The sequence below is a fragment of the Erpetoichthys calabaricus genome, chromosome 7 (assembly GCF_900747795.2).
Source record: "Erpetoichthys calabaricus chromosome 7, fErpCal1.3, whole genome shotgun sequence".
NCBI lineage: Eukaryota > Metazoa > Chordata > Cladistia > Polypteriformes > Polypteridae > Erpetoichthys > Erpetoichthys calabaricus.
In genome coordinates, this window is record NC_041400.2 from 121,633,924 (window position 1) to 121,644,744 (window position 10,821).

Genomic DNA, 10,821 nt, shown 5'->3' on the forward strand with positions numbered 1-10,821 from the left:
AGAGTTTTTCATTTTCCAATTTTAATGAACCTTTTTAAAATATCAGTACTTGTTTTTATATCATGTTTAAGTTTGCATTAATTACTTACTCCAGACTTTTGTTGATATCAATGTAAATTCGCAGAAACTGGCCTCCAACAATATAGCCAACAGCGGGTCCTAGTACAGCCATACCATTGGCAATACCTAGAATTGAAAAATAATGCATGCAAATTGTCAAAAATGTTCTCAAAGAATCCATATTTTCCTCTTTTAGACTGTTTTAAGTATCTCAAAAAAATAATGAGAAAGCTTATATCTGTCTTTGCCCAGATGATTCTGAGAAACCTAGCAAGTGGAAAATGTTTCCCTGTGGATGTGTTTTTCTCTTGAATTCATGCTGAATTCAATTCGTAATTCTAAATATATTAGAAAATAAAGATTTTTTTTTTGCAAATATATAATAATAACCATTATCACACATTGGCATCTGTGGGTCTCCCATCAGATTCAGTTGATGCTTGCAATACAACCCCAGGGCATTAGGGGCGCTGTCGCTAACTATGCCCTCTCTTTTTCCCTCCACAGTAAGAGGAAAATGACCAGTGAGGGCAACAAAGCCCAGCCCACAATGCTCCAGAAAACCTCACCCCTATAAATACCGTTGTCCTCGGAATGAGCGGCATTAGCTGAGAAGAAGATATTCTGAATGATGGACTTCCCAGAAAGTGATCGACTCAATACAGCCATGAATACAGAAAAGCCATATAGGCTGCACAGGCAGTTATGTTTTCTGTTATTGCACCCCTGAGTGCTTGTTTCAGTTTTTATTTGTTGGAGTCTTGCATTAAACGGTGTGACCCAGTTGGTCTCCCAACTTTCTTACAGACTCCTCCACTCATTTGCCTGTTGACACCAAGTACCCAGTACAGTGGCCCTGTTCATATCCAGCAGACACGTTTATTGCCATTTTCTACTTTTGATGTACTTTAATGCTCTGATATTTACAAAATAGTTATTTGTACTCAGTGGACACTTTCTTGGGCACACAAATAAGCCTGCTCATCCAAACAGTCAAGCATGTGCCTACAAGTTAGCATATACTGTAGAGCAATACATTTCAGTTAGTGTCTCTTCCATGGCTGAAATTTATTTTTGTTTATTTAATCTTTCTGTTTTCGTTTAAACATTATGTTTTATGCTGTTATTAATTGTGCTTTTTTCTTTATGTGCTTTATCATGTTACTATTGTATTTATATATATTTTTTGGTATTGTGGCATGTTATTAGTATGCTTTTATTTTCTGCACTGTCTGTTGTATGTGGAGCCTAAGGAGGTGGGGCCACTTAATGGTGTGGCTGTGGAACTACACCCAGCAGTATATCAGGAGAAGCAGCAGTGTGCATTTTTTTGATTCTTGCCTGTTCATGTATGCTTTTTTTCAAACTTTGATTTCCTGATTTTGACCCTTGCTTTTATTATAAGGTACTGTTCCTGGCTTCTGTATGTTTGGATTTTTTTTTTTTTTTTTGCCTTTAAGGGAAAACCTATATTGCTCTTTTTGTCCCTGCATGTCTTTTCCTGTTTAAATTTTACAATTCAATTTGTCACCTCCCTTTCTGGACATTCTGAACTTTAAATTCCTTTGTCCCATTTATGGGCCTATGAAGGCCACAAGACTGCCTTTTGAGTTTGGGGCTAGGCTGCCTAAGATGGTAAGGCCTGTTACTTTGTTGCAGACCTGTTGCTGGATTCCAACAGTATAGCATGCAGACATGCCCAAGTGGTTTAATTATTGCTTCATGATTAGAACAGGAATGACATGTGTTCTAAGTGCTTTAATGGTGCTGTGAGTGTACCTTAAAAGAAGGCTCCTGCATCATTGAAACAGTCACCCTCCTAGGATGGTCAGGTACTACAGTCTGTAAAGTTTACAGAGACTGCTGCGATAAACATAAACATCCAGTGAGCCTCAGTTTTTGAACAAAAACATCAAGAGAGGTCAACGTAGAATGAACAGACACAATCAAGCTAACAGAAAGGCAGTGGCAGTAGAAGAAGACCACAGCAGGCCAAACGTCTGTCAGCCAAGATCAGGTAGATACAGCCACAGTGTATATATGATCAGCAAAACAGGAGAGTGTAAGATTGGAAAGATCTCTATTTCTGAGTAACAGTGCAGACTGTAAGATTGGAATTTGGTGTGAACAGCTTGAGCCCATGGATCTGTCCTGCCTAGTGTCAACAGTACAGTCTAGTGGTGGCAGTGTAATAGTGTGGGGAATTATTGCTTGGTACACATTAGATCTTTGAATACCGGTTGGGTTTCATTTGTTGACCAAATACTTTCCTTTATGGACTTTATAAATAATTTGTTTCTAATACATACTTTCAACAGAATAAGGTACCCGTGTTACAAAACACAAATCATCTCAATGTGGTTTCACAAATATGTCAGTGACTTCACTTTACTTCAGTGGCCTGTCAATCCAATGGAGCACCTTTGCTATGAGGTGGGACAGGAGGTTCATAGCATGAGTGTGGTGAAAGAATAGGTGGGACCCCTGCGTTATTCTATTGAATCTGCATTGACAAAAAAAAAAACCCCAAGGAATGTTTCTAGTACCTTTTTGAAGCTTTGCTTTGATGATTTCAGATTGTTCTAGAGGCAAAAGGTAGTCCTACACAGCACTTAACATGTGGAACTAATTATTATGGCCATTATGTATTACGTATTAAGCTTTTTTATGCAGATCTGATAACTTTTGTTGACTCTAAATAGTAACAACCGCCATTTCTATATGATTTTTGTGATTCATAAGATATTTTCAGCTTGCAATTTGTAACCTTATCAAATTGAAGAGAGAAAAATGAATAAAAAGAAAATGTTGTTTTCACCTGTGGAATTTTCAAATTAAAGACAACCACTCCATTTCCTTCTTACATCCCAAAGGCAGGCATGTTAGATTGGATTGGCAACTCTAAATTTTCCGGACCTGTGTGAGGGTGAGTGTATTGTGGGGCCTCTGTTTGTCAATAAAAGAAGAAACTAAGGTGCAAATGAATCAACCTGCACATTCATGACTTTCAAATAAATTCATTTTGATGAGTAATTTATTGATGTTTTTTTATAAGTATTCCAGAAAATTGTACAGTATACTCTTTATGCTCATACAAGAGCAAGTTGCAAATACAGTACAGATCATGAAGTATTTATAGGAGTACTCTATATTTATTTCCTATATCTGATGCTTATATGATGTAGTTTTAACAATATACTGTAGATGCAGGATATAATCTCCAAAAATGAATATCAAATTTGAATCATAATGAAAACATTTCATTTTCAGGATCTAAATAACTAGCTTAATAAAGTGTCTGTACAGAAGATACTACAGATGATTTGCATACTTACCTAAGTAAAGTGAAGATTTTTCTGAAGGGACACTTTCATCAATAAAGGCCAAGCCCAGTGTGTACATGGCTGTCCCTCCAGCACCCATAATGAGCTGTCCCAGTATAAAGATGAAGAGATATCCCAAAGAACGGGAGGACTTTGAGTTGCTGCATTCATCGTTGTTATCATGACTTCCAGAAATACTGCATAAATCTAAATAAGAGAGCGAAGATTATTTTAATATTCCTCAAGACATTTTACCAAATTTTTAATACTTTATGTGTATATGTTCTGCATATTAAACTGGGATTTAATTGTGCTGCACTTTGAGTAAATGTTTCAAATTTTGCCAATTATTGTCAGAAACTAGCTATACAAACTTACAAGCAAATAACAAGTCTCCCTACGACGTTCCCATTTTGCTTTTACATGGAGCATTCTGCATGGAAATGTATCTGGACAGAGGCCTTTTCCTGTTTTTCCCTTTTAGGTGTATTTTTATATAATGCAAGAAGCACCTATTGCAACAGCCATGTCTGTGTGCATGAAACATCTCAGCCCCCTGTAGGCCGATTTTGAATTTGGCACACTTATCCTCTTTAATAAAATCCTTGTGCGCGTCCAGGTGTCCATGTGTGTGTGTCTTCTGGTGAAGTGTGCATGGCGCGGGGCACGGTGCGACGCGTGATATTACTGTCAGAGAAAATTACAGGCGTTTTATGGAAATACAAACCAGTATTACTGCGAGAGGAAATTAAAGGTACACAATACAGTGGCGCATATTACAGCCACATACAAGCCAGTATTACTGTCAGAGAAAATTAAAGGCATATTACCGACGCACACGCCCGTATTACCGCCAGAGAAAATTAAAGGTATATTATGGACGTACAAGCCACCGGACATACAAGACAGTATTACTGTCACAGAAAATTAAAGACACACAATACACAGTGGCAGCCCATGAAGAACTGTCAGCACAGCAACTAAACATCAACAAAAGAAAGGCTGAACGACAAAGAAAAATACGACCAACAAACAGAATGAGGTCAAGGTCCCTTGCCATTTAATATAGACTGTTCCTACTAATGTTTATGCACTACTGTTCTAGCGCCCGTTATTGTAATGGGCTTAATGACTAGTCTTTAAATAATTTTGTCAAAACTCTTCCATTTTCATTGGGATATCTCAAAAAAATTGTGCTGTACAAAGTTTTTAAATTTCAGAATCTTACATTGAAAAACATTGGTGAATCTATGAGCTAATCTACCGCATAGCAGAAAAACATTGCTACTTTAACTACAAAGTAGTTTACTTTTTCAATTCTGCCTTCGGAGCAGTGACACCAACTTGTATTTTTTGTGTATTTTCCTCTTTTACTCAGACACAAACACACACACACACATGTAGGTGCGTGCATACAGTATATACTGTCACACATGGGCATCTGAGGATCACCCATCAAACCCTGCTGATGTTTGCAATACCACCTTTGAGTGAGAGGGGGTTTTGCCGCTAACTTTATTATTTCTTTTTCCCTGTGCATTGCCGAGAAAACACCCAGTGAAGGCAACTGAGCCTTGCCCACAACCCTCTCTGAAACCCCGCTTCTTCCAATCAAGAACTATAAGTACCGGCATACCCGGAAGGAATGGCATCATATGAGAGGCAGACCTTTTACATGTCAGACATCCCCGATTTTAAACAGTTTAATAGAGCCTTTAAAACAGACAAGCTTGCAGGCTAATGAGTCAGTTTTCCATTCTAGCGTCACTGAGTGCTTATTTAATTTCTTTTGTTTAGATTTTGGCATTAAACACGGCAGCCAGGTTGATCGCTCCACTTTCCTTGAGGTCTCCCCCCTCTTTTGTCCCATGACAGTATATATAAATGTATGTATATAAGACTGAATTGACTGAACTAATATTATCTCCAGATTATTATTGTAAAGGAAAGAAGAACAGAGTATATTAACCTGCAGCTAAATTATGTTTGAACTAATTGTTAACATGGGAAGAGTACAGTTCTCCTCATTAATATAAACATAGCATGGGTTTAGAAAGGGAGCTGCAGTTAACCTGCGAGCAGAAGACTGGAGCCGCTAGACGTGTAACAAGGACTGTGCTGCGGTATCGTTTCCATGGAGCACAAAGAGGCTGATTGTGCTGCAGAGAGCAAGGACATGGTGGAATTAGCACTTGCACCGTGCTGAAAGAGCTCCTTAGCAGCACAGCATACAACAGGCTGAATTAAGGTTATGGTTCATCCATGCCTGAAGAGCTGGTTTCACTTCTGTGTATCTTCATTAAAACAGCCATCATCTGTGGTGTTTCCATTAAACATGAAATCATTTTTTTTCCAAGTTCTTACTTATTGAGGTAATTATAATGAATTATTGGGTGTTAACTAATAGTAGATCGTTGGGAAACATATCGCAGTTGCTTTTCTCCTTTCAAAAGGCTAGGTTGTATGCTAGTATTTTCTATTTATAGTTATTTATCTTTTGGTAATTTGACTTTAATATCTATATGAGTTGGCATTTAGTGTGTTTCTGACTGGTGTGTTATTGTTACTATGGTTGAGAAAGACAGGATTGTATTTATTGCACTAAATACCAGTTGGGTGATAAATGGGATTTTTATCATTTTGCAGTCCCTTTTGTTATTAAAAAAATAAACTTGCTTATTTTTAAATTAAAAAAACACATTATTATTCAATATTTCTCATATGCTGCAATATATCAGCAAAGCTCTAAACTTGTTTTTCAGCAATTTTACCTTGACACCTCAATAAGATTTTAACATTCTATTGGACACTGTTATGTTTAAGAAAACTGAACGATAGTTAGCCTCAGACCTTCCACCACTAACACACATCAAACAGTGACGTTTGTACATCACTTGAATTGGAATCTGCTGTGTATTAAAGCTACTGAACCACCACAGCCTATTTAGGCTAAGGTTTTAACTATGAGACATTGTAAAGTACTGTTAAAACACATTTTATTAAACATTCAATGTAGTTTACAAGTGTATGTAATTCCATTCAATTATCGTTATTTTTGAACATGACACATTCTTAAAAAATATGTAAAAAGTGTGATAATTGACTATTGGATGGAGTAACTAAAAAAATATGAAATGCTCCAACTTTCATATCAGTTAACTTAGTCACCAAATGCACCTGAATGTTACGTCATGTGTACATTTTCTAACTTGTTTACTATTTCCTAACTAGGAAAAGAAAATCCGAGCACATTTCTCCAGTTTTGATCTCACTACACTGGTTACCTGTGTCATTCAAAATTGACTTTAAAATTTTGCTTATGGTTTATAAAGCCTTAAATAATCTCGCCCCATCTTATATATCGGAATGTCTGACACCCTACATTCCAAATCGTAACCTTAGATCCTCAAATGAGTGTCTGCTTAGAATTCCAAGAGCAAAACTTAAAAGAAGTGGTGAGGCGGCCTTCTGCTGTTATGCACCTAAAATCTGGAATAACCTGCCAATAGGAATTCACCAGGCTAATACAGTGGAGCACTTCAAAAAACTGCTGAAAACACATTATTTTAACATGGCCTTCTCATAACTTCACTTTAATTTAATCCTGATACTCTGTATATTCAATTCATTATAATAACTATTCATGGTGGCTCTAAAATCCGTACTAACCCCTACTCTCTCTTCTGTTTCTTTTTCTGGTTTCTTTGTGGTGGTGGCTTGCGCCACCACCATCTACTCAAAGCATCATGATGTTCCTACATTGATGGATTAAAAGCCAGAAGTCTACATGACCATCATCATCAAGTCCTTCCAGTGGGAACACTAAATACAAAGAGGACTGTTTCATTTATTTTAGGTAGAATGCCCAGAGGGGACTGGGTGGTCTCATGGTCTGGAACCCCTGCAGATTTTATTTTTTTCTCCAGCTGACTGGAGTTTTTTTTTTTTGTTTTTTCTGTCCCCCCTGGCCATCGGACCTTACTCTTATTCTATGTTAATTAATGTTGTCTTATTTTAATTTCTTACTTTGTCTTTTATTTTTCTTTTCTTCATTGCGTAAAGCATTTTGAGCTACATTTTTTGTATGAAAATGGGCTATATAAATAAATGTTGTTGTTGCATTAACTTTAATCATGTCCTTACTCTGTATGCCTCTTGCAGCTTGAAAGAATGCTCTTTGTTTCATATGCTCCTAAGTTTGAGGAACATACAATAATTATTTCAATAGTGCAACTCAGTGGTGGGCCGTCAGGGCCTGCTGGCCTAAAAAAATATCTGAATCACAAACTGATGTTAATTATATTTTGTCCATGAAAACTTATTAAATAATTCCAAATAGTCTGTCCACTTCCTTTCATAGCTTTTCCGATGGTTGTGCTGCTTCCAGACATGTATTTTCGTAATAAAGCATTTAACCAATCACATTTCAGCCATCATTTGTTGCCAGGCAGGGTCAAATTCAAAGAAGTCTGCCCGGAGGCCTTCACAATCTGTTCTGCAGGCCCTCTAACACAAAATAAATGTCGATTAAACTGTTGCTTCAACCAATCAGATTTTGAGTTTGTGTCACTAGGGCCCTCTAGCAGGCGTACGACAATGTCACTGTATTCAGACCTGTTGATTGGATAGGATGGTGTAATAGCTATTACGAGAGCATGGGGCAGCTGTACACATTGGTATGTTTGGTGGTGACTATTCCCGTGTCCACTGCTTCTGTCGAGCGGACATTTTCAGCCCTAAAGCAAATTAAAACTTATGCCAGAAATACGACAGGGCAGGTTCGACTTTCAGCATTAGCTTCGATGGCGATAGAAAGGGACTTCGTGATGGAACTGAAGTGCACGGATAATCTGTACGACAGAGTAATTGAACTGTTTTTTGAGGAAAGAGAGGAGGATGGATTTTGTTTACAAATAATCCGAATTTTTTGGTGAGTAAAATGTTGCGATTTTCCTAAATAATATTGCAAGTTTATGAGTTATTATTGATGTTTTTTATGTGTGTCGTGGCTGTAGCTGCAGTAGAAAGGAACTTGTTCACCCCTGGTTTGTCTATTCAATAAAGGCATTTATTGTGGCTACAGGAGTTATCTATCTGCGATGCAACGGCTCTTTATACTGTATTTCTGCATATTAAGATGGTTTTTATAACCATAAATTAGTTTTTGAGGGGCAGGTTGATTCAGACGGAGCACTACTGAAGACCTAGGTGTGAAACACATACCATATGTAAACTTCGTAAATGATTAGTGGTAATGTATGTAAAGCAATATAAATGACAAATGTTTTGTTTTCACCATTTGCTTTGTGTAGAATTGATTGCTCTGACTTGGCACCTTTCCAAGACTTGTGCTTCACAATCTTATTTTTAATTCCTATAATTTTCCATTACATTTGACACGGTACACAAAGCTTTGTAGATCACTGAAATAAATCTTAATCTGTTTCGAATTAAATACATAACAAAATGTGAAAAAGTATACTTTTTCAAGACACCGTAAGTGTGATGTGATGTGTTATGGCCCATTACGCTGTGTGTAATGTAAAGTATCTGACATTCCCAAATGTACAATCTACAATTATTCTCATTAAAGAAAAAAAATGAGTATAACTTTCCCTGAAGTGTTCGTGTCTTTTTTTCTCTTATTTTTATGTGTTTTTCAATAGAACCACAATTTTTTTTTATACATTGTGACGTGCAAGTAGCGCCATTGAGCAAACACAAACACAACAGCACAACTACAAGTCCCAAGTTAAATCAATAATTTATTTTAACAAATACTTTCACATGGGTTATCTTTTAACACTCACACAAACAAAATTGCTTCTTCTTTCTCTTCCTCTCCTCCCACTCCTCTAGATAAGCTGCATCCACTGCCTCCTCTGAATGCAAGTGAAGTGACTCCTTTTATGCAAAACCCGGGAGTACTTCTAGTGTAAGAGCATAGCCCACAGGAAGTACTTCCTGGTCAGGCAGATCTCTCCAAAATAGGGAGAGCTTCTTTCAGCAGTACACTCTGGTGACACCCTAACCCAATCTCCAACAGGGTTGCTTTTCAAGACTACATCCCATGATACCCTGTGGGTGTCCAAACTGGGAGTTGAATGGAGAAGCACTGCCACCTCTTGTGTTGCGGGATAAACTGTCCCAGACCATTCACTACACCTTAACTTCCCAGACTAGGAAAGGAATCATTAGCCATCCCGGCCGCGTTACTTCTTCCATTACACTCTTCATACAATATGGACTTCCAGCCGGGTAAGGCAACACTCTCAAATCCATTTGGGATGCCGGTCATTCACAATATACAGAAGTACAAAACTTTGTACTGTACATGATAATTGGATTATGCAGGTATACATCATATAAATAATTCAGAAATTAAAAGCATTACCTCTTTTCTTGGAGTCAAAAGAATAGACATCACTGATGTAATGAGGAAAGGAGAACACCAATGATCCAAGTCCAAGCATGAAAGCAGAATATGTCATCCATCTTGGCTTGTGTCCCCGTTGACCATGAAAGGACACAAATAGGCATAAAATGCAAAAAGAAATATCATAGCTGGAGGAGATAAGTCCAGTCAAAGAACTGCGCAGGTCATATCTTTTTTCAATTGTAGAAATGCTGATATTGACAAGGCCATTTACTAGCATTCCTGTAAAAAATGATTTCAAATTAATTGTATGAAACTCCATTTTTGACAAAAAAATGTAGTTCTTTATTTTCATAACTCATATCATATGAAATGTACACTTTTTAAGCTAACATTGCAACATAATACCTCTATGTCCATCCATCCGTCTTCAAAAACTGGTTATCCAGAGCAGGGCAGTGGTGAAACTGGAGGCTATCCCAGAAAGCTTTGGAGGCAAATCAGGCACAAGCCCTGGACGGGGCACCAGAGTTTCTCAGCATTTTCAGTTTTACTTTTGCATTTACTTTCTTAATAAGTACATTTCAAAATTATTTGAAGGTTCAACCTTTTGTGCTTTCTGCATTTTTATGTATATACAGTTCAGAAAGTACCATCTGATTTGGGAATATTACAAAAACATTATGACACACTGTTAAATGGCAAATTCAAAACAGTTCATTCTTGAGGCTCATCTATATATATATTGTATATACTGTGTGCAAAGACAGAGGCACTGTCGACCCCTTGAACCCTCAGACCAGACGTCAAACACCAGATAAAAGTCCAATATGACTTTATTTTATAATAATTATGTTCACCAAGCACACTCCACTCCACTATATCTATACTAATAAAAGGCAAAGCCCTCACTGACTGACTGACTCACTCACTCACTGACTCACTCATCACTAATTCTCCAACTTCCCGTGTAGGTAGAAGGCTGAAATTTGGCAGGCTCATTCCTTACAGCTTACTTACAAAAGTTAGGCAGGTTTCATTTCGAAATTCAAAGCGTAATGG

General features: G+C 37.3%; 1 protein-coding gene across 1 annotated transcript in view; it reads right to left on the reverse strand.

Moving 5' to 3' along the window:
* Positions 1–10,821, reverse strand: part of LOC114654645 (solute carrier organic anion transporter family member 4C1-like) — a 116,479-nt gene that overhangs the window by 71,013 nt on the left and 34,645 nt on the right. The window contains exons 2-4 of the mRNA XM_028805292.2: positions 9,778–10,041; positions 3,396–3,590; positions 90–186 (exon numbers count right to left, since the gene is read on the reverse strand). Of these exons, the coding sequence (XP_028661125.1) occupies positions 90–186; positions 3,396–3,590; positions 9,778–10,041 (556 nt within the window). The remainder of the gene's footprint in view (positions 1–89; positions 187–3,395; positions 3,591–9,777; positions 10,042–10,821) is intronic.